Below are 24713 nucleotides of genomic sequence, written 5' to 3'. Positions count from 1 at the left end.
TGTCCACTGAGTAGCCCCTGAACTTACTTGCCTCTCACTCTGCCTAGAACAGGCTTTACCCTTTTCTCCCCTGGTTAATTTCTCTTTGCAGTCTCTCCAAACTATCTAGGCAGAATTAATGCTGACGTATAATTATTTGCTTATAAGTCCTTTAACCATTGATCGGTGGCTTTTTCAAGGGTAGGGACTGTCTTATTCTTTTTTGTCCCAGTGCCTGCTGAGGTGACAAGCACATATTGTGTGCTCATAAATGTTTATGAGGCCGGGTGCCCTGGTGTGTGAGTGAGCATTATCCAATTTAATTTATGACTAGATAGAAAGCAGCCGTCCTCAGAAGAAGGCTCATCTTGGAAATTGGATTTGTATCAACTATACTAATTTAGAGCTATACAGCTATAACTATACAACTGTACTGACTGTTTTTTAGTACTGAGTAGACCTTGCTCTGTAGTCTCTGGAAGCCCATTTCATCTTGTCCCTGTTTGTGGTTATTGTGCTCTTAGGATTATAGTCATTATGAGGAAAACATTTCTAAACCCAACAACTTCAGTCTGTAGTGATGGTGTTTGCTCTTCTTTTAAAGTCATAACATTCCTGGGTCAGGTGGGACCTCTGACATACTGGACATCTGCACGAACATGCAGACCTAACCTGGTTCCCACCTGCTATGCCAGGGACCTATTGCTGGCCTGCTAGGATTCTAAGACCTCTGAGTCAGAGTCTCAGCCACCCTGTCTTTGGCCTTAGTTTCGCAGTCTAAAGTGGTCCCAAATTGGGTGTCAGGACCTGAGTTCCAACCACTTGAAAACCTGTGGAGGTGGAGTGGGTCGTTCTCAAAACACTTGACATAATAAACCATGCTTTGTTTAGCAGACGCCCTCCACGTCATTCATAATGACAGCCAGCCCGCTGTTTCTCCTTGTGACCTCACGAACGCCACACATTACCTCCCACAGTGCACATGCCTCTATCACAAGCTCTTGGTGCAGGCTGTCAAGCAACTTAAAATATGTTTTAAGATACTCAAAGAGCCAAATGGAGGAATAAAAATCCTTTAAAACCAATAAAGGAAAATTATGCTGAAGCCAAACAAGAACAGAGGTATGCAAAAGAAGCAATCCAAAGCCTAAAATGTTAAAAAGCAAACAAACAGGGGCCTCCCTGGTGGCGCAGTGGTTGAGAGTCCGCCTGCCGATGCAGGGGATACGGGTTCGTGCCCCGGTCCGGGAGGATCCCATGTGCCGCAGAGCAGCTGGGCCCATGAGCCATGGCCGCTGAGCCTGCGCATCCGGAGCCTGTGCTCCGCAACGGGAGAGGCCACAACAGTGAGAGGCCCGCGTACCGCAAAAAAAAAAAAAAAAAAAAAAAAAAAAAAGCAAACAAACAGGGCTTCCCTGGTGGCACAGTGGTTAAGAACTCGCCTGCCAATGCAGGGGACATAGATTCGAGCTCTGGTCTGGGAAGATCCCACATGCTGCGGAGCAACTAAACCTACAAGCCACAACTACTGAAGCCTGTGTGCCTAGAGCCCATGCTCCACAACAAGAGAAGCCACCGCAATGAGAAGCCCGTGCACCGCAACAAAGACCCAATGCAGCCAAAAATAAATAATAAATTAATTAATAATTTTAAAAAGCAAGCAAACATATAGTCATTGGAATTTTTAAAAAACAAAGAAAAACACAGTTAGTGGTGTACACTCAAGGTAGAACACAGCTGAAAAGAGAATTAATGTTGGAAGATAGTCCTTAGGACTTTATACGAAACATATTGTACAGATGGAACCATATAAAAAAAGAAAAGAAAGAGCTTGAACCATAAAACTCTTAGAAGAAAACATCCTTATGACCTTGAATTAGACAACGGTTTCTTAGATATGATACTGAAAGCCCACGCTGCCAAAGAAAAATTAATAATACAACCATCAAAATTAAAAATGTTCCATTATCAAGAAAACTAAAAGAAAATTCATGTAATGAAAGAAAATATTTGCAAACCATAAATCTGATAAGGATTTAGTATCCAGAATATGTAAAGAATTCTTATAACTCAACAATAAAAAGACAAACAAGACAATTAAAAAGTGGGCAAAAGATTTGAAGAAACATTTCTCCAAAGAAGATAGGCAAATGGAACGTGAAAAGATGCTCAACATCATTAGTCATTAGGGAAATGCAAATCAAAACCGCAGTGAGATACCACTTCACATGCACTAGAAAGGCAAGAATAAAAAAGATGGATAATAACAAGTGTTGACAATGATGTGGAAACATTAGTACCACCATACATTGCTGATGGGAATGTAAATGGTGCAACTACTTTGGAAAACAGTTTGGCAGTTCCTTAAAATGTTAATCATAGAGTGACCATAACACCCAGCAGTTCTGCTCCTAGGTATGTTCTCAAGAGAACTGAAAACATATGTTCACACAAAAACTTGTCCACAAATATTCATAGCAACATTACTCATAATAGCCAAAAACTGGAGACAACCTAAATGCCCATCAACTGATGAATATATAAACAAAATGTGGTATATCCATACAATAGCTTATTATTTGACCATACTAAAGGAAGAAAGTAGTGATACGTTCTACAACATGAATGAACCTTGACAACATTTTGCCAAGTGAAAGAAGCCAGACACAAATGGCCACATATTGTATGATTCCATTTATGTGAAATATGCAGAATAGACAAATCTATAGAGACAGAACGTAAACTTGTGGTTACTAGAGCCTGGGGAGGGAGAAGAATGGAGAGTGAATTCTCATGGGTATGGGATTTTTTTTTATTGGTGAAGAAAATGTTTTGTAAACTGTCACTGTTTGCTGATGACATGATACTATACAAAGAAAATCCTAAAGATGCCACCAGAAAACTACTAGAACTAATCAATGAATTTGGTAAGATTTCAGGATACAAAATCAATGCACAGAAATGTCTTGCATTCTTATACACTAACAATGAAAGATCAGAAAGAGAAATTAAGGAAACAATCCCATTTACCATTGCAACAAAAAGAATAAAATACCTAGGAATAAACCTACCTAAGGAGACAAAAGACCTGTATGCAGAAAACTATAAAACACTGATGAAAGAAATCAAAGATGACATATACAGATGGAGAGATATACCATGCTCCTGGATTAGAAGAATCAACATTGTGAAAATGACTATACTACCCAAAACAATCTACAGGTTCAATGCAATCCCTATCAAATTACCAAGGGCATTTTTCACAGAACCAGAGCAAAAATTTTTACAATTTGTATGGAAACACAAAAGACCCCGAATAGCCAAAGCAATCTTGAGAAAGAAAAACAGAGCTGGAGGAATCAGGCTCCCTGACTTCTGACTATACTACAAAGCTACAGTAGTCAAGACAGTATGGTACTGGCACAAAATATAGGTGACACCTATGGTCACCTTATCTTTGACAAAGGAGGCAAGAATATCCAATGGAGAAAAGACAGCCTCTTCAATAAGTGGTGCTGGGAAAACTGGACAGGTACATGTATAAGAATGAAATTAGAACGCTCCCTAACACCATACACAAAAATAAATTCAAAATGGATTGAAGACCTAAACATAAGGCCAGACACTATAAAACTCTTAGAGGGAAACATAGGTAGAACACTCTATGACGTAAATCACAGCGAGATCCTTTTTGACCCACCTCCTAGAGAAATGGAAATAAAAACAAAAATAAACAAATGGGACCTAATGAAACTCAGAACTTTCCCACAGCAAAGGAAACCATAAATAAGACAAAAAGACAACCCTCAGAATGGGAGAAAATATTTACAAACAAAGCAACTAACAAAGGATTAATCTCCAAAATATACAAGCAGCTCATGCAGCACAATATCTGAAAAACAACCCAGTCTAAAAATGGGCAGAAGACCTAAATAGACATTTCTCCCAAGTAGACATACAGATGGCCAACAAACACATGAAAAGGTGCTCAACATCACTAATCATTAGAGAAATGCAAATCAAAACCACAATGAGGTATCACCTCACACCAGTCAGAATGGCCATCATCAAAAAATCTAGAAACAATAAATGCTGGAGAGGGCGTGGAGAAAAGGGGACCCTCTTGCACTGTTGGTGGGAATGTAAATTGATACCCCACTATGGAGAACAGTATGGAGGTTCCTTAAAAAACTAAAAATAGAACTACCATACGACCCAGCAATCCCACTACTGGGCATATACCCTGAGAAAACCATAATTCAAAAATATACATGTGGACTTCCCTGGGGGTGCAGTGGTTAAGAATCCACCTGCCAATGCAGGGGACACGGGTTCGAGCCTTAGTCCAGGAAGATCCCACATGCCACAGAGCAACTAAGCCTGTGAGCCACAACTACTGAGTCCACGCATCGCAACCACTGAAGCCCACATGCCTAGAGCTTGTGCTCTGCAACAAGAGAAGCCACCGCAATGAGAAGCCTGTGCACCGCAACGAAGAGTAGCCCCTGCTCACCACAACTAGAGAAAGCCCGCACACAGCAACAAAGACCCAACGCAGCCAAAAATAAAATATAAATAAATAAATTTATATCAAAAAAATGGTCAACTTAAAAAAAAAAAGATAGATATACCACACTGTTCATTGCAGCACGATATACAATAGCCAGGACATGGAAGCAACCTAAATGTCTATCAACAGATGAATGGATAAAGAAGATGTGGCACATATATACAATAGACTATTACTTAGCCATAAAAAGAAATGAAATTGAGTTATTATTTGTAATGAGGTGGATGGACCCAGAGTCTGTCATACAGAGTGAAGTAAGTCAGAAAGAGAAAAACAAATACTGTATGCTAACGCATATATATGGAAACTAAAAAAGCTGTACTGATGAACCTAGTGGCAGGGCAGGAATAAAGACACAGACGTAGAGATGGACTTGAGGACACAGGCGTGGAAGGGAAAGCTGGGATGAAGTGAGAGAGTAGCATGGACATACATACACTACCTAATGTAAAATGGATGGCTAGTGGGAAGCTGCTGCATAGCACGGGGAGATCAGCTCAGTGCTGTGTGATGACCTAGAGGGATGGTATGGGGGGGTGGGAGGGAGGCTCAAGGGGGAGGGGATATGGGGATATATGTATACATATAGCTGATTCACTTTGTTATACAGCAGAAACTGACACAACATTGTGAAGCAATTATACTCCAATAAAGATGTGAAAAAAAAAAAGAAAATGTTTTGTAATTAAATATTGGTGATGATTGCACAACCTTGTGGATAAAATAAAAAGCACTGAACTGTACACTTCAAATGGTGAATTATATGGTATGTGAACTATATCTCAATTTTAAAAATGAAAGAGCGTGGAAGATAGATAAACAGCTCTAAAGGCTCAAATTCCTAGACAGTAAATGCACCTCACTTGCCATACCTAAGTAATACCAAACACATACCAAAATGCATTGTATGAGATTGTTCCAAATTATGTCAAGGGTGAGAAAATATTAAATGCTATAAGAAGCTGGTTGTGTTCAAGGGAGCTGCAAGCAGGTTTCCTGTAATAAAATGACAACCAACTGACAGCAAAATTTGCGTTAGCAACAGCAGATGCCAAAAGACAATGAAGATGTATCTTTCATAGGCTGAGGGAAAATAAAGCATTATATAATAGCTAAAATAGCTAAATTATTAGTTATGAATGAAGGCAAAGTAAAAACATTTTAGGTTTACAGTGACATAATTTAGCACTCCAGACTTCACTAAAAGAAGTATAAGGGATATACCTCAAGAAGAAGAAAAGTGAACCCAAAAGCATAGTGTGAGAGACAGGAATTAATGGTGAGCACACAAGTAAATAAAGCCTGTTGGTAAATGTGAGTAACTGGTCACCATAAAAATAATGTCCATATTTTTTGCATTAAAATAGGAAACAGAAGCTATAGATGGAAGAGGGGATATTTAAGAGGGAGTTAAGGAATGCTAAGATCTATTCTGTCTTTGGGCAGAGTTTTGTAATTTTGTAACTTTTTTTGCAACACAAAGGATCATCAGTAAAATAATAGAAATATAACCTATAGCATCTAAGTCAGCAAATGAACAACAACAAAGAAAGGGAATACAGAAAATGTATCTACTTGATAGAAGGCAGAAAGGAAAAAAAAAAGAAGCAAGGAATAAAGAATGATTATAAAATTAGAGAGTCGAATCAAGTCCAAAACCAAAACAAAATTAGATAGTAGAATCAAGTCCAAAACTATCAGTAATAAGAATAATTGCAAATGGCTCAAACTCTGCTCTTAAAATACAGAAATTTGGATAAGAAAAACAAAATCCAGCCCTGTCCGTCTTTTAAAAGAAACACTTTTAAGAAAAACTCCCAGAAAGTCTGCTAATGTATGGCAAAAGAAATTCCATGCAAAATATAAAGCTAGTTCTTTGAAAAATATCATCCATTTTAACATCTGTACAATATCCTATTATATAAATGTGCCACAGGATATTTAATCATTTTTCTGTTGATGGTGGTTCTCCATTTTTTTGCTATTGCAAACAATGCTCAACATAATGTTGGGCAAGAAAAGCAAGTTTCAATAAGATTTATACCATCTAAGACAATTTGTATTATCTTTTAAAAACAAGCAAAAATAAAAGTAGATATTTTATGGTTGCATAGAAATGCAATAATTGAATGACTATATGCACAGGAATAATAAACATCAAATTCTGGATTTTTTTTGTGGGGGGAAGGGAAGGGTATATTAGGTACTTAAATTCTACCTTGATATTTAATCCCTTTAAACAAATTTTTGAACACATATGCAAAATGTTAAGATCTGCTTAAACTGTATTGAGAGGGTACCTGGGTATTTGTTATATTATTAATTATAGTTTCTGTATGCTCAAATATTATATATTAAAGAATTTCCTAGTGAAAAATCTGTGACTGTCTTCCAAGACAGTTTTGTTTGTCACATGTGTCAGTCCTGAAGCCACCAGAGACCACTTCATTAAAGAACTGCTTGTGTGGTTTCCGAAATTATCAAAGCTTTCTCCTGACATGCCAGCACCAGGAAACTGCTCTGAGGACATCACCTTGATTCCTTGCACGCCCATAGCAAAGTGACTCTTATATGGTAAAGTAATAGCACCTGCAGACAATTTTTTTCTAGTGCCAACTTCAAGTGTGCCCCATGAGGTTTGTGAACGCAGTCAAGCTCATGGGCGGGCCGTAAATGATGGAGAGCTGAGCAAATGTTGGCTCTCGCTGGAGGAGTGGCCCAGAGCTTCACTTCCAATCATGACTGCTAATGATGGAGACTAGTCAGTGGCTTCTGAGCAGTTGCCCCCAGCGCCTCGGTCACATCACTTTCCCGAAGTGATCGTTAGATGGAAAGGTACAGTACCGGAGTCATTCGCTGATGCAGATAGCTGATTGCTCCTGTGTGTGCAGCTTCTGGCTTGCACGGTAGTGTTGGCAATAGATGCAGCTCTGCTTCTAATCTCCGTTGCCTGATGTAGAAAGAGTTGGTGTGTTGAGATGCCAGCTGGCTTGCAATGACATTTTTTGTGTGTCCTGTTCTAGGGGACTATGGATAAAACATCCATCCAGAGGATTCCTCAGAAGAGAACTGACCAGCCCTGAGGTCTGAAGACATTTTAGGAAGCTTATGTTGCTTTTACAGAAACAAAATATTATGTGTATTGTAAGTTACTGAGTGATTAACTTCAAAAATGGTAACTTCTGGGGCTTCCCTGGTGGCGCAGTGGTTGAGAGTCCGCCTGCCGATGCAGGGGACACGGGTTCGTGCCCCGGTCTGGGAAGATCCCACATGCCGCGGAGCGGCTAGGCCCGTGAGCCATGGCTGCTGGGCCTGCGCGTCCAGAGCCTGTGCTCCGCAACGGGAGAGGCCACAGCAGTGAGAAGCCCACGTAATGAAAAAAAAAAAAAAAATGGTAACTTCTGATCTTCCTAATACAGGTTTTTAACAGTAAATACTTTGGTATGTATTGCACATCTATCAAATATCAGGGACAAAGCTAGGTTCTTCACACGTATTATCTCATTTAATCTTCACAACAACCCTCTAAGGAAGGTACTGTTATCTCCATTTCACAGATTAGGAAACTGAGGCATACTCAGATAAATAGCTTGCCCAAAGTTAGCAGATGGCAATCCTGTACTCTTTGCTCGAGTTTCATTGTCAAGGGTAAAGACTGGTGTCAAACAGTCCACACTGGAACAGCCTTTCTTTCACAGTTGTACTCTGCCTGGGGTAGAGTACAATTAGGCATGTACCGATTTCAGGCACAGCTGTGGGGTGTGGAGGGATCCTGCATTGTCTTCATTTTAAGTAAAGGTTCCCATGAGTGGCCTCTTTGCAATTGCCTTTTATCTTGAGTTCAGTTTAAGGGATGCCGGTTGTCATTCTTACTATGGACTAGAACAAAACACATTTGTTATACGTGATTTAGCACTTCAGAGCTCTAGAACCCTAAAGAAATTTAACTTTACAGGCTTCTTCTGGCAGAGGTCATAGTTGGAGTGAGCAAAGGACTGAGCTACTGACTTGGCCTTATACTCCCCATCTTCAGATGCACACGTGGAAAAAGGCACACACTGATGAAAAAAAATCGAACAAAAGACTTAGCTTGCGTAATCTCCCCAATATTTTTCTCCTTTGAAAGAGCATGCCTCATGTTCTTTGTGCTTGCCAGGAGAAACAAAATGAAAACAAAGAACTCAATTGAAGATGATCATCTCCTTGAGGGAGGGCTTTCTTATTCGTTTTTATTAATTAAAATAATATTTTTGTTAAATTAAACAATTAATCATTAAATCATAAGGTCACAGGGCATTGAATAGCTAGCAGTTGTTTGAACAAGAAAAGAGCTTATTTTCCAACCTTATTACCTAATTGCTCCTGCTCTTTCACCTGTTTGTCAGAGAGACTTGAAAACTGTGCCTCAGCCTCTCCAGACGATAGTAAGACCTGAGTTGAGGTTATAGCTTTGGTGTCAAACAAAAGTGCTCAGGCCTCAAATTTGAAACTTCAAAGGAAAGGAACCTGCCGACATTCTTCTTTGAGCAAACACGGGCAGCAAATCTAGGTATCAAGGCATTGCTGATGCAAGGGAGAAATACTAGGTTTTGTAGATTCTAGTCAACTGGGTCAGCTGGTGTGTATTCTAAGTGATTCCCCTCTTCTTTAGTAAATGAGAGATTTATGAAGGTTACTGAGTATGATGCTGAGTAGTTTACTCATTCATTAAATATTTTTCAGCACCAACTGTTATCAGTACTGGGATTAAATTCTGGGGATGCAAATGTGTATAACACCCTGTCCCGTCCTAATGAAGTTTATAGCCAGGATCAGTGATCTGTAGGGTGAAGCATAAGGAAGAGGTATCTCAAAGACCAGGGAATCAGTGGTTCGCGAATGGCTTCCAATGAAGGTGACTCAAAGAATTATTATGGCTCAGCATAATAAATGCAAAGAGTCTTAAGAATCAAAAGTCATTTGTTTGTCATTTTCCTAATTACGTCAAGATGAGAGTTCAGGGACTGAAACTCCTTCCATCCTGGTTGGGTATCTAAGCCACACTTCCCATCTGGGGGTTCCAGCGCTCTACACTCATGGTTAGAAATAGCCCAAAGTGATTGAATGAACCTCCGTATTTGTACATGGTATAAATAGTTTAGAATGTGGGATAGATGTTTCTGCTTTGCTTAAAGTGGCACTGGGTTTCAGCAAAGTGTTTCCCTTAGGTAGCTGAATGGAAAAGCAAACATATATACATACATATATATGTATGTATGTATTTTTTTCCCCACAAATGCCCATTTTGGATAATTAGCCTTTTGTGAGTCACAGTGGTGAGTTCTCTGCCAAATAGTCACAAATAAATTCATTAAGTTAATCTCTTCGTTGTGTGCTGAGGTCTTTCATGTGGTAAAATCCATTTGTACGGGGAATGACATGACTTTCCTATACTATAATAAGAAATCCACCAGGGAGGCCACCATTAAAAGGCTCCTGGTGATGACCTTTCATCTCCTGTGCTGTGTAATGATGGTAGCCACATACCAAGCACCTACGACATACTGGCACTCCGCGAGGTTGCAAGGTACCATACATACATTATCTCAGTTATAGCCCCTTTAAAATCCTCACAACAACCATGCAAAGAAGTTACTATTTTCCCCATTTTACAGAAAAAAACAAAAACAAACCCAAAACCCTGAATCCCAAAACAGATTATCTCCTTAGGATCTCACAGCTGGTAATAGTTTAATCCAGTTCTGTGACACCCCAAACCTACGCTTCTCTCACAATACCACACCACCTCTCCCAAAAGTAGATCTTCGTGGATTTGATTCTTGTCACAGATCTTAGCATGTGGCCAAGGGTTGGCCACTCCTGTGTGCAATGCCCAGACCCTGTCAGCTGCCCCAAGCATCCCTCGAAACTTAAGGATAAGCCGACATATTCTCAAAACAAACTCGGCACCTAAGCCAGTGGTTCTCAACCTGGCTACGAGTTAGAACCACTGGGCATTACAAACATACTTGCTTGGACTTCACCTTAAAATAACAGATTACTTTCAAGACTCTTGGAGGTGGGGCTTAGGAATCAGTAAATTTGAAGCTTTCCAGGTGATCTGATGGGCATCCAGGGTTGAGAAATGCAGGTGGAAGCAAACAGCTTCAGGTTGGATGAAGGGCAATAAAACTGTGTGGTTTATTTTTTTCCCTGTGGCCATGTATTCCTCTGGGGACCTGGAAATGCTGGTCAGGTGATCTTTACACACTAGGGAGTGGTTTGGTTCAGGCAGTGTCAACTGGCTTTTTCTGGATAGCTTCTCAGACAGCAAGCTTCCTGTCTCCTGTGCTCTTTTCTCTGTGAGCTTCAGATATGGAACCAGTAGATGAGTTAGTATTCTCATTTTCTTGAGGAAGAGTCCTTGGAGAACCAGTCTTTTCCAATGTAGATGCTGGGTTTAAGTATTCTAGTTTTAATATAAACTACACCTTGAAGAGTTTAAGCATAGACCCTCACCTTAGACAGCACTACATCTAATGTGCATGGTTTAAGAGTAATTTTCTGGCTGGGTTCATGTTGCTAGATTGTATTTCTGCAAAAGGAAGGAGGACCTATCAGCGTGGCCTTCATGTAATGCTTTCATGTCTTGAGGAGACAAAGCAATTCCCTAGCTGGGAAAGTATTCTGCTGCTGAGTTTTCCTGGCAATTGCAAATCTTCCAGATAATTCCTGAAATGTAGGATCTTCCTCTGAGGAAAGGGATGGAAACTGATACTGGGTGAACGCCTACTATGTGTCAGTGCTGTGCTGGCTGTTTCTTATACGTTGGTTTCTTGTCATTCTCACTCAGGCCTCTGCAGTGAGTGTTACTATCTGTTTTTTTCTTTTTATGGGAAACTGAAATTATGTGTCCCAGTCATATGGGGACAGAGAAAGAACTGAATCTGACTCCCTTCCAAGGATGGTTGAGGGGCGACTACAAATGAGATAATGGATATAAAGACACTGAACTGTGCAGAAGACAGGCCATGCTACTGGGCTCCTTAAACAGCAAAGCCCCGGGTTCACAAAAAGTTGTTATACTCACTTTCATTTTTAAAACTGTTTGCTGGGAAGCCTAGATATTGAACAAGGACCAAGTCTCCTGTTCTGGTGAAACAAATGAACATCTTCCACTTACCCTTTAAGGAAAAGACCAGCTATGAAAACCAATTCAGCCAAACTGCTCATTTTCAAGGGTGTGTTTCTTCCTTTGGGACTGGGATGAACCCATCTTGATTCCACTCTCCGTGGAGCTGTTAGTGAGAGAAGTCTTTTGGCTGATTGCGTGTCTTCCCATGAGCTTATCTTCAGAACGCAGTTAATTCATACCAAATGTGCTAGTGTGGCTGCCTCAATCAGAAACAGGTATAAGTCAGGTTTGGAATTCCAGATGCTCTGAGAAGATGTCCCAGAAAGAAGCTTAGAAAGAGTCCAGAGAGAAGACGAATCCAGAGGGTGAAACTGATGTCAGGCCGATTCTCTGAAAAGAGCAGAAGGAGTGAACAACACCCTTTCCACCAGCCCAAGATTGGCGCTGCCAGGGATGGTGGTGCCTGTCCCAGAGTCTTTCCAGAGCTCCCCTTACGCATCAGCAGTTCCCCTGGACATGGTCACTGTCACTACAATAATAATAGAAGTTGCCCTTAACTGAGGCCTTCTATATGCCAGTCACTGTGATTCACATGGTTCCCATGCCCCATCTCGCCGAGTCCTCCCAAGAAGCCCTGTTAAGGTGTAACATTGTTATTCAGAGGGGAAAAGTGACACTTAGAGAGGGGAAGTGTTTGCCTAAGACTGAACAGCTGGGGGAGGTGAAGGAGGCTTTAAAACCAGGTCTCTCCGACTTCAAAGCACCCACTCTTGCTCTGACGCCTTAGTCAGACACCAGGAACATCCTCTTTGGTCTTACTCTTTGCTTTTCCAAGTGCTCAATATATTTAGGAAAGATCGCTGACTCTAAGTGTTGGCCCTTCTTGTTGCAGATTTCCTCACAATCCTCAGGTGATAGCATCAAAGTTGTTTTTTCCAACAAAAAGAACATTTGTTTCTTCATTTCTCAGAGCTTTTGTCGTCATGTTAGACCCAACAGGAAGAATAAACTATGTAGGTAGGAGAGAGAAAAAAAGCCTAATTTTGAAGACCACGAGTAACTTTAATTGATGCGTAAAGGACTCTTCACCAGCCAGGCAGTTGGTTGTGATCAAACTATAGCAAGAGCCCTGGCGAGCTCTTTACAATTTATAGAATACTTGCAGTGTGTGCAAAATATCCTCACTGTTGTTCCCTTTGTGAAGATAAGGAGGGGGGAGATTGGCGAGACTGAAACAGTAGTTTGCAAACTCCGGCACAGTGGAATTATCTGAAGAGCTTTAGAAACTCCTGAGGCCTCAGCCTAACCCCACACAGATTCTGCTTTCATGGGTCTGTGGTACCCAGGATTTTTAAAAGCTCCCCAGATGGTTCTCATATGCAGCGAGGGTGTGAGAACCACCAAGTTAAAAATTTCACCCAAGACCCTGGGGCTCCTCTGACTTGATTGCTTGTCTCCGGTGCTTAGACTTCTGGAACACCTGTTCCATCCCAAACCCACAGTAGGTGAGGGAAAAGACAAAAGCAGCTATTTAAGAGACCTGTTAGCCACGATTTTTATGCAATTCCTTCCTGAGCCATTACCACACAAATTGTATTAAGGAGGAATGGTTTGCTTTTGCTTTGGGGGAAGTATGATTATGGCTACTAACAATGGTATTCAAGAATCCTATATATCATAGATATATACTCAAATTATTGATAGTGTAAATGAATTACTATTTTAACTTATTATGGTAGTTATTAAAACTTACTTTGAACTTTGGTCCCGGGTTATTTTAAATATGTGATGTCTGAGGCTAGACCACTTGGATGTGAACCCAGAATCCAGACTTCCCGCAATGCTAGCTGTGTAAACTTTGGCAAGTTACTGAAGCTCAGTTTCCTCACTCAAACTTCGGCAAGTTACTTAAAAGCCTTAGTTTCCTCACTCAAAAAGGGGGTGATTGGGGCTTGCCTGGTGGCACAGTGGTTGAGAGTCCACCTGCCGATGCAGGGGACACGGGTTCGTGCCCCGGTCCGGGAAGATCCCACATGCCACGGAGCGGCTGGGCCCCTGAGCCATGGCCACTGAGCCTGCGCGTCCGGAGCCTGTGCTCCCCAACGGGAGAGGCCACAACATTGAGAGGCCCGCGTACCGCAAAAAAAAAAAAAAAAAAAAAAGGGGGGGGTGATAATAGTGCTTGCCTGTTGAATTATAGTGAAGATTAAAGGCTGGTTCACATTAAATTCTTAGCATTGTGCCTAGTACACGATATATGTCAGATATTATCATTATTTTCCCATCACGGATCCTGAAATGAAAATCACAGCCTCGGTTCTTATATCATTTTATCCTCATGGAATGGATGTTGACACGTCAATCCCTTGCAATTCAAAACTCATGGATGATTTTTGAGCATTTTTATAAGGACTTTGCATCAAATTTCAGACAGATATCAATAGACACTATTTTAGAAATGGAATGTACGGCAGTGGGATTTTGTTCTTCATGTAAAACAACATTTATGAGGCAATAAATGATTGTTTTTTATCTTGTTATGTATGTGTTGTGTTGTGTGTGTGTGTGTGTGTGCAGTTAGAAAATGTCTACACGTGGAAATGATTTTTCCAAAGATCATGTTATGGCATTATCTTGAAAAAGAAGAAAACACATGCACAACACTTTTTTTTTTTAAGGTGCCAGTATTAGAATTTATTCAGAAGCTAAGAGTAAACCAAGTTTCTGCCTTTGGAGGCAGTCCTCTACCGCAGAGATTCAGAAATTTTCCCAGTTGCTGCTGCTGTGCAGTGGCCCTGCAAGATCACACTGAAGCCGTGGGGGATTGAAGACACAGATTTGGGTTCTAACGCAGATCATGGTTTACCGCACGGGAATTAGGCTGCACGTAGATTAGACGAACCCTGTTGACCATTCCTTCTGCCTGCTGTCAGTGCAAACAACAGGGCATACCGAATTAATAAGATACAACATGTTATGACATGATAACGACAGTGATAATGAATTAATCCAGTCTTTCCGAAAGTGTGACATGCTCCTGATAAAGGGGGTGCCTTGGCCTAATCAAAATGAGAAAAACACATGCTGTTGGCTGTTCTTAGGGATTCATAATAAATGTCGTCATCATTTAGGTCTCTGAGAAGTCCTGCCATGGGCATACTAGTTTGACTTTAACACAGTTACGTTTGATATATGAATAAATCGCAGTCTATTTTCTGAAGAAGAATAAATCTATGCATTATTTTCCTATGGGGAAAACAAGTAGCCACCAAGCAAAGTGGCCTCAGAGAGAGAGAATAAAAGGTTGGTGATGGCAGATGAAAGGGCGAAAGTCATAGACACCTGTGGGAGAAATTGCGTTTATGAAAAGATAAGATTTAAACAAATGAGGATTAAAACTCCTAAAAGAGCGTTAACATCTATGAAAAACAAACACTGTAATTGTATAATAAAGGATGATGATGTGTCAGTTTTTGTCTTGAACTTTTCTCTTCCTAAGCACATTTGAAAGTAATACAGATAATGACTTTCCCGAGTTCAGGCTCTGTGCAGAGAAACGTGCCTTTATCAAATCTTCATTAACCAATGAGATCGTTTTCTCCAAGTAACTTGCTCTAGGAGACAAGAGCAGACTTTGTGAACGTGTCCCCAAGAGGAAAAGGGTCCAACTTGTTGATAAGCATATGAAGGGGAGGGGATTCTGTTCCCAATTTGGTTCTTCTCTGGTTGGGGCGGGGAGGGGCTTGGGGTGAGGGAGCACTGCTGCCTGAGTTCAGCTGTGGGAGGTACCCAGTCAGCGAAAGGGAAAGCGCCAGATCTCCTTCCAGAAATATCTCAGGAATCGCCAAAAGACAAATGAAAGAGTCCTTAAGTAGCCACAGCACCACCCCGGAAGAAAGGTCCCCATTAAATTCAAAATGGTACCCTCATCCCAGGTGCTGCTGTTTTGCCCTGTCATCATTTCATGTTCCCCTGGAGAGGGGAAAGGCAGTCAATGCGTACAAACAGCACTGTGTGAATTTTTATTTTTTCCCACATTTTGAGTGAGGGTGACAGCAGGCATATAAGTATTTCCACAATCTCGGTGGGGAGCCGATCTCTATCAGCAGATTCAACTCTTATTTGCAGCGACTCCAGTGGCAAGGAGAGCTTTCGTTCTGACAATCAGAATTCTAGCAAAGGGTAAATGTTTCTTCATGCTGAGAAGTGGGAAATTCAATAATACTTTGGCTGGGTTCATGCTGAGTAGTGAAAATAGAATGAATATGGAGAGGGACTGTGACTTAAAGAGCAGTAAATCAGCTAGCCCAGAAGTGTGGGACAATCAGCTTTTAATTCGAAGCCCTCGCCTGTTTCTACTCCATTCTCCAGGGTAACGGGACTGTATTTATATTTGTTCCTAGAGTGTTTTGTGCTGCAATCCCTTGTTTACCCCAAGAAACAGAATTAAACATTCTGAGATCTTTAAAAAAAAAAAATCTGCATATACATTATTATGGCACTATAGGACCATTTGCTGAAAATCTTAACCTATGGGTTAGCCTAACTCCAAAGGCAAAGTAGGTGTAGATAGTGTGGAGCTTGTAGTAATAGCATTACTTATTATGATTGAACACTTTTTCTTCTATAAGCAAGTCACAGGTTTCAGAGGGGGTTACTGGAATGGAAGCCCCATGAGGGTAGAGGTTTCTGCCTGTTTTTTTCATTGTTGTATCAGCAGGACACACAGTTAAGTGCTTTAAGAAGTGGGTGAATGAATATTGATCTCTAGGCTGTGAAAAGTATACTCAGCTATGAGTGCTCTGAAAGGTCTAGGACTAAAGTGCAGAGTAAACTCAGTTTTCCTGACTTTCCATTATGTATAGTTTTGTAGAATAGCTTTGATACTTGATTCTATGGAAGAAATTTTTAGTAGTATGTTTCTTTTTAAAAAGTTACATCACTAAAACTTGATCATCATAGAAAAAATAGAAAGTGTAAACAATTAGAAATAAAATTGCCATGTTTATACTACTCAGAGATAATCACTGGTATGGTTTAAATGTATGTTCTCCCAGATTTTCCTATGCACACACTTATATGTTTTTATAATATTAAGATTAGATGTATATATGCCTTATTTCATTCAGCAGTACTACATCCTAATAGGTGTGTAGTATATATCATTGTTGTTTTAATTTTCAATTCCCGAGTGACAAAAATTGTTGAGCATCTTTGCCTATGCTTTTCGGCCATATGTATATCTTCTTTGGCAAGGAGTCTGTTCAGATCTTTGCATATATTTAAATTGGGTTGTTTGTTTCCTTTTGTTGAATTTTAAGAGTTCTTTCCATATTTTGGGTACAAGACCTTTATACATGTGCTTTGCAAATATTTTCTCAGTGATGTGCTTCTTATTAGCACTCCGGGATTGTGTGCCACTTTGCAACCCTGAAAGCTTACATACAGTGCTAAGTGCTGATTAAGGAGATGGCTGTGCTCACCTGTGTTTGCTTTGCTATTTCCCAAAGTGACGCCACTGCTCCCTCTCACTTCCTTAACCCCATCCATTCACTGTCAAAGAACCTTTGTATTCTGGGGTCATCACTGTCTATCTCTAGGAATTTTCTTTTCCTAGGCATTTGTCTTTATTTATTTTAAGTGAATGACCAAAGTGATGATGTGCTTATTCATCTATTTGCAATAAGTTTTCTAGTGAGAGTTCAACCCTGTTTGTTTCCTGGTTTTAAAGAAGACAAACAGGTCTGGGGGCCAGGAAGTCACCCGCAGGATTTAGGAGCACTGTGTAGTTGGTGAGGCTAACCATTGTCTGTCTTCCTTTGCATTGCCTGCAGTCATCAAGCCTCCTCTGCGTCATTTTAAATGCCCTGCTTATGCATCTAGCTCCTACGCACCTTCGGTCCCAAAGAAAACTGATGAGCATCCTGCAAGGTACAAGATGCTGGATCATAGGATCAAAATGAAAAAGATTCAGAACATCTCACATAACTGGAACAGAAAATAAATCAAGGGGAAGAGGGAGTGAAGGAGAGGCCCACCCATCTGCCTCTGGGCACTAACCAGCCACAGTGGGCTATGTCTCCAGAATGAGGCCTTCAGGGCTGGTGCTATCATTGTTGACTCTACCAAGGCACAGTGAAGCCTATATGTGAGTTTCCCCTTTGCTGTTCTGTTATAGAGCCATCAGTCACAGGATTTGGAAGTCCATGCAGCCTCTAGCAGCAAACCAGTAAGAGAGTTGTCTCATGTGGCTTTTATTGGTATAGATCTTTCAAAGTCTAAATTGGACCCAAGTTAAAATGATGCTACCCGTTCAGAAAAAAATGAAATTCTTCCCATTGACACTTTTTTCATCCCTGGAAATTGACTTGCCCAATGAGAATATCAGTTTAATAATAATCACTGTATTTAAGAAATGCACTTCTGGGCTTCCCTGGTGGCGCAAGTGGTTGAGAGTCTGCCTGCCGATGCAGGGGACATGGGTTCGTGCCCAGGTCCGGGAAGATCCCACATGCCGTGGAGCGGCTAGGCCCGTGAGCCATGGCCGCTGAGCCTGCGCGTCCGGAGCCTGTGCTCCGCAACAGGAGAGGCCACAACAGTGAGAGGCCCGCGTACCACAAAAAAAAAAAGAAAAGAAAAAAAAAGAAATGCACTTCTAAAAACATCTTTTCCAATTTTTAATACAAACATTTACAATTCAAGTAAACATGGAACTTTCAAAGTCATTGCATTCCCAGCAAAAGTTGTACTTCTGAATGGAACTATCTTAGACGGAAAGGAGAACTGATGAATTGTATTCTTCTGAACTTAGGCTTCATAAAGCAGATCCAAGTTAAAAATAAAGACCGTTGTCTTCGGTTCTCATTGTATGCCTCATGCCTGATAGCCTCGCTGTACCTTTAAGAACATGAGAGTTTACAGGAGATGGATTTTGGATCTCCTTTTCTCCGATCTTTCCTCTTCACTCACAGTAGACAATGCCAGAAGTCAATGGGATGCTTGTACCTCAGGGACTCCTGGTTTGAGATTCACCCAGGAAATGTCCATTTAGTCTTATGGTCCTGGTTCAAGAGAGTATAAAATGCTGAAGCTAATTTGAATTCCTTATTGGCAGATTTTTCTCCATAAGTTTGGAGGTGACTGTAAGTTAAATTTCAGGTCATCTTCCCAACAGACCACAAATCTGAGTCCCTTTGGGAGCCCAATTGCTCTCACAGCTGTTGGCGGGATAGAGGTCTATAACTTACCTCTCTTCATGGTGGCATTTTTGAGCCTTTCTGTATCTCTCCCTAAAGTTTTTACTTTGGGACTAAATTCACAGAAATGGTGAGAAAAATCTCAAGGTCAGAAATAGCTTTTGATCCCTTCAGAAATGGTCTGGTGTGGTGGAAAACTTCAGGTTTGTTGTCTGTCAGGTCTGATCTCCGAGCCTGTTCTGTCTATAACTAGTTGTAGGTCCTCAGTCTAAATGGCATAACCTTTAAAAGGCTGTTTGCTTGACTAGAAAATGGGCTTCATAATCCCTACTCTTGCCTTTTGTGATGAAGATTAGGGATAACATAGGTTTTATTTGCTATGGCTGAGCCTGGAGAGTCATAGGTACACAGCAGAGGTAGCCGTGAGCATCCCACTGCTGAGAAAGCTCTCTGGGATGCCCCTCAAAGAGGAGACTGTACCCTGAGCCACAGCATTTGGGGTCTGATTGTAAAGGGCGTAGCATCTTCTCTTCTTATTCTCCACGTTCATTTCCGATAAACCACAGTTTTGCAAGTTGAGTCTGCACCAGAGTTTAGTGCCCATCAGGCTATTGAGAAATTTATTTATAATGTGCTTTACAACGGTATTTCAGGGAAATTTAATTGCTATACAGAAAGGAAAATCACTGTGACTTTTCATTAAGGAAGCAATTAATTCTTAGCTCCCTGCTTGGTGCCTGAGCAAGAGGACCCTTCTGCAGGCTGGTAGAGTCTAATCAACCTGAATTAGGTTAACTCGACAGGTAATTTCTACCTGTTTGTATACAGATGCCTTAGTGCTTGCTGCACAGTCATTTGGCCACACAGTGAAACTGTCCATGGGGTAGTGGCCTCCAGTGGATCAACCCACAAATGATGGTCCTCACCTGTCCCTCAATGTCTTCAGTCTTAGGTATTGAGATTGTAGCTGTGCTTTCTTGACTGTGCTCCTTGGCATTGGAAGCCATGATCCTGAGGAAGAAAGTTGACTCCTTCTGTATTCTTTTATCCCAAGCTGTTACTCTTCAGCCTTTGCTAATCTTTTAATTGAGCAAATGTACAAGTATTGAAATTCTGCATTGCTTGTAAAATGCCTACCATGTTTTTTTGCATGATGGGTTGTATGGACAGGCCAGATTATATTCTTATAGCAAATAAAGTGATGCTTTTAAAGAACTTTCTTGTATGTGAGTCATCTTTTTCTTCTGCAGAATTCTGGGATTCATAGGAAAAGAGTTAGATTTCCCTTATGCTTGGCACTGTTCAGTCCTGAATATCTTGTCAAGATGAATAGGCTAACCCTTTTCAGCTTGCTTCCTGATTGTATAGGCGAAAGCTTTTTTTTAAAAAAAACCTCCTCCTCCCTACACCACAAACCCAATAAGTTAATTTGTTGAGTAATAATAGCAGCTGGTCCATAGGTAAACATCTGTGTTATCAACTCAGTTTATATCATTTCAGATGAAGGTGTATAGCTTAGTCTGAAATCTCAGTGGATTCAGAAAAAGGAATATATGTTTGAAGATTAAAGTGCCATTATACTTTTCTTTAAAAAAAAAAAGCGACTTTGCTCTTCATATGTGTCTCTGTTTCATCTTTGGATTCAAAATTCCTGGAGAAGAAAAGAATGCAGCTCTAGCCCTTAGAGCCTCACCCTTAAAAGTAGGTAGTTTGCCTAAGCCATTCTGCCCCACAAACATTTACCCATGGAGGTCCCATATGACCCAGAGTTGTGGACACAAATATCAGGTTGTGAACTCATCATTTCCTAAAATGCCTTGGGTGATGTTGCATTAGACAACACAGTTGTGTTTCCAGTAAACAATCTCCCATCTGAAGAGAATTTTTATGTTAATAAGCCAAATGAAATGTGTGTCACCCAAAGGGCATCATGAATAGCTCATTTCTGGAAATGAGGTTGAAACCATGATGAACTGGTGGCACAAGGATCTGGATAAGGCACACACTTAAAAATTATATTTATTCAATTTGATGGAATCAAGGTATGGATCCAACTAGATCCACTCACTTCTTACGCTGCACTGCCACCTGGTGTCTCTTAGAGGCATGAAACGTTTGCTGAGTTCCCCGAGATCTTTTTTTTTTTTTCCTTTATAAAAGGAAGTTTTATTGTTAATGATGATAGTTTTTAGCTGGATGAATCTTGGAATTTAAAAGGGCAGGTGCCTGTGGAGAAAACCATTCTCATTCTCATAACAGTGTTGCTCCATTTCTGGATAGGTTTACTCTGCTAGCAAACACAGGGCCTTGAAGAGTCCTATTGTTTAAAAACAATAATAATACACACATGAACACACTAAGAAATCTTAATCTATGGAGAAAATAAAATATTGGGGGACATATTGGGAGACAAATTGCAGAAGTCCTGGTAAATGTAATAGTGACAGAATGCTAAATAAAAGACAATACCTGTGACATTTAAAATATGGAAATAAACTATTCACAGCACCATTTAATTAATTAATTACCATTTAATTACAGTACCATTACTTTATTATCCCTAGTATGCTCATATGCTCACACAATCTCCATTTCTAAACCCTTTCCTTTTCACTTGTCTCTCCTGGAGAAGCTGTAAAAGTTAACATTCAATTCCTCAGTTTTCTTACATGTAGGGGCAGCCATGTGACACAGTTTCAGCTAATGAGCTATAAGCTGCCTTTTCCAGTTCTCCTTCTTGCCTGGAATAGAGACTTTAGCCTGGATGTGCAGCAGCCATCTTGGGTCTGTGAGGTGTTGATGAGCATGGAAATAAAGTCCAACATACTGAAAGTAAATGGAGCAGAAAACTAGAAAGAGCCCATGGCTCTGATTATATCACCGAACTGCTATACCATCCCTGGACTGACTCCTTGAGACTTAGTGTTGTGTGAGAAAAATAAACATATTTCTTTGAGTAACTGTTATTATTTCTCTTGCTACCTCTGAAGCCTATTCCTAAGTAAAAGACCTTGCTTCCCTAAAGTTCCATTAAGATGCTTCCATTTTAGTTTTTTTTAAAAAAAGACAGAATGTGTGTGTGTGTGTGTGTGTGTGTGCCCACTGCGTTCTCTGGGCAATTATCCAGCGCTGATGTGATCTTATGATTTCAGTTGTTGACACCATTGAAACTACAAGCTACTGTTTTTTCTTATGTTCCTGTTTGCTTCCCTTTATCTTAACTGCTGTAGGGGGGCAGTTCTCAGACATCTGAAGGACAGGTAGAAATTAAGAAACTAAAAAGTGGCAGTGTTCTTTAAATCTTTTAACTCTTTGTGGGTAACGTACCCACAATAAGCCTGTGGTAATCTAGCATCAAATATTTATTCTGACAACTTAAATATGTTCTATTTCAATTTTGATGTAAGTGAAGAATTGGAAATGACCTGAATTGGAAAAGGATTTTAGTCTAGGCATTAGAGTCACTCACTTTCTCAGTTTTTTCAAATACACCAAAATGTTTTACCTAGACTCATCAATGATGAGTCTGCATGTCATTCACCCCTTGGGAAAATAGAACCACTAGTTTCAGTGCACCCATGTCAATATTATTCTCTTGGCACATTAGAGAGTGGGGTGGTGGGTGACTTCATTGTCTGCATCCCCCAAAGAAAAGGAGTTCCGTGACATCAAAACCAAATGCTGTGTTCTAACCCTTCATAGCAAAAGACAGCTTTGGTTACCGACTGATGTTTTGTGATGTGCCTGTGTTGTGCCTACCTTTTGCAGAGTGAGATAGGAAATGGAATCTGCACGAGCACGCATATCAGGTCTCAGACAGTGCAGACTTAGGAGAGAGAGTCAAGTTAAAAGTAGGAAATTCAGTCATTTAAAGTGTCTTCTGTCCATGTTGCCTCTGATTTAGGAGACCAAGTACTTGAGGATGGGGGCCGGCAGGTGGAGGCATCCATAGGGGTATGCGTTGAGGTAAGGTATGTATGTATGTTTTCACGGGTCGGGGGTGAGACCAGGAGGGGCACCAGGTGTTTCTCCAAAGGGGACAAACACATTTTGAGCCCTGCCTATGAGAAGGTCTCTACAGAGCAGGCTTTCACATGTTAGACCATTATATTCTTATCGCGTCATGAGTAGGAATGACCATCCCTGTTCTACACAGGAGAAAACAGAGGCTCAGAGGATCCAGTGCCCTGCATGAGGCCACACGACTGGCGACAGCTGAAGCTTGTGGTTGAACCCCGGCCTGAGCCCAAAGCCCTGGCTTCACTCCCTCCCCAGGGAACCGACGGGTTTGATGTCATCCTGGACCTTTGAGGGCCTCTTTTGAAGTGCTTGGTGCTGTGGAAATTACTCCCCTTTAGGGTGCCCTTTCAGAAACACCTCTTCGCCTAGCCACGCGTCTTTTCAGGCAACACCTGTTTGAGATGAGATTATGTTTATCCCAGCTTTTCCTTACTCCTTCTCGACTACACAATCCCTCCTCCTGGCCTGCTTGGCTGAGCTGCTGGAAGGAGGTATGAAGGGATAACCCCCAGGACCAACCCCATAATCTGGGGCATGGCTTCATGGCCTGCCACCATGGCCTTGGCTTCATGGTGGTGGCAGGGAGGTGGTGGAGCATAGATGGGGGCTGGGGAGAGAAACTCCCACTGAGAGAGCAAACAAATGTCTATGGAGCATCTACTCTGTTACTATGTTTTTCAGGTGTTGTATTATCTTACTTGACCTACATTACAGTCCTCTGATGCAACCAAGGTTTAAATCACCTGTTCATTCCTCTCATTAATGAGGACCCAAATCAGAGTGTTTCAGAATGGTTGTGGCAGAAGAAATAGACATGAGTTTAGGCTTTAGACTTACTACAGTACATCTAATTTCTTTGGAGTGGGGTAACATTTCATATGTGAGAGAATGAATTCAGACTACTGTTTTGGGGAGTTCAGTTTGAACTGCTGAAAAACTAAATGCTTGATACTAGGTTTCAACAGGAATAGTTTTATTGTAAGTGAAGACAAAGAGACCAAACTAGGTTAATGGTAGTGGTGTTCATTTATTTTTTTTCCTGCAGCGATGGCTAGAGTTAGAGGAGCTGTTATAATGAACGAATGGTTTGCAATGAGAATGTTAACTGCATTAAATGGCCACTTTTAAAATACTTCGAGGCTGACCTGGTTTGGCCTTAGCCTCCCGTGTCCTTTCACACCGTTGTCACACTTTACGGTTTGGAATGTTACCTGGCTTCTCTTTCTTGCATACATACACACACACACAGACAAATTGTTTGTGCCTCCATAATGTTAACTCTATTACATTTTTATCTCTGATAAAAAAAACTTCACAAAGCAAAAAATAAACCTCAGTCTTGTCTAAAGGATCACAAAAATCTGAATATTGCAAATCAACGTTTGCTGAGTATTAAAGGCACTAACAATAGACAGGAAACTGCAATGTGACAATTTCTCCAGCAGGTGGCGATGCTGTGCAGGAGGAAAAGCTACCCTCAGGCTAGAGGAGAATGGAGGCTGGCTGGGGACAACCCTCAGCAAACACTAATTGAACATTTCTAGTTTCCAGGCACTGCCCTAGGTGTGCAGTGAATCCAATAGGAGTGAGGTAGTGTCCCTCAGCTTTGGGAACTCACAGTCGTAGGGGAGAATGTGTCCTTGTCTGTCAGGCAAGGTCATTCATTCATGCTGCTTGGAAAAGAACTTAAAAACAAACCCCACACCTTGTGCATTGTTGGTAGGAATGTAAAGTGGTGAAAAACAGTAAGGTGGTTCCTCAAAAAATTAAAAACAGAATTACCATATTATCCAGCAATTCCACTTCTGGGTATATACCTAAAAGAATCAAAAGC

General features: G+C 40.9%; 1 protein-coding gene across 4 annotated transcripts in view; it reads left to right on the top strand.

The window, feature by feature from the left end:
- The window catches only part of PDE1C (phosphodiesterase 1C), a gene marked incomplete at both ends in the record, with an annotated part of 536637 nt that extends 518970 nt beyond the window's left edge, over nucleotides 1-17667 (top strand). For all 4 annotated transcript variants that reach the window (XM_079712011.1, XM_079712013.1, XM_079712012.1 and 1 more), the window contains one exon: nucleotides 17498-17667. In XM_079712011.1, the coding sequence (XP_079568137.1) occupies nucleotides 17498-17667 (170 nt within the window). The remainder of the gene's footprint in view (nucleotides 1-17497) is intronic.
- Between the last annotated feature and the right edge of the window lie 7046 nt (nucleotides 17668-24713).

This window comes from Hyperoodon ampullatus (assembly GCF_949752795.1).
Source record: "Hyperoodon ampullatus genome assembly, chromosome: 9".
NCBI classification, from domain to species: Eukaryota; Metazoa; Chordata; class Mammalia; order Artiodactyla; family Ziphiidae; genus Hyperoodon; species Hyperoodon ampullatus.
Note: the sequence above shows the minus strand (reverse complement) of the source record. Positions and strands in the feature narration are given on the sequence as shown.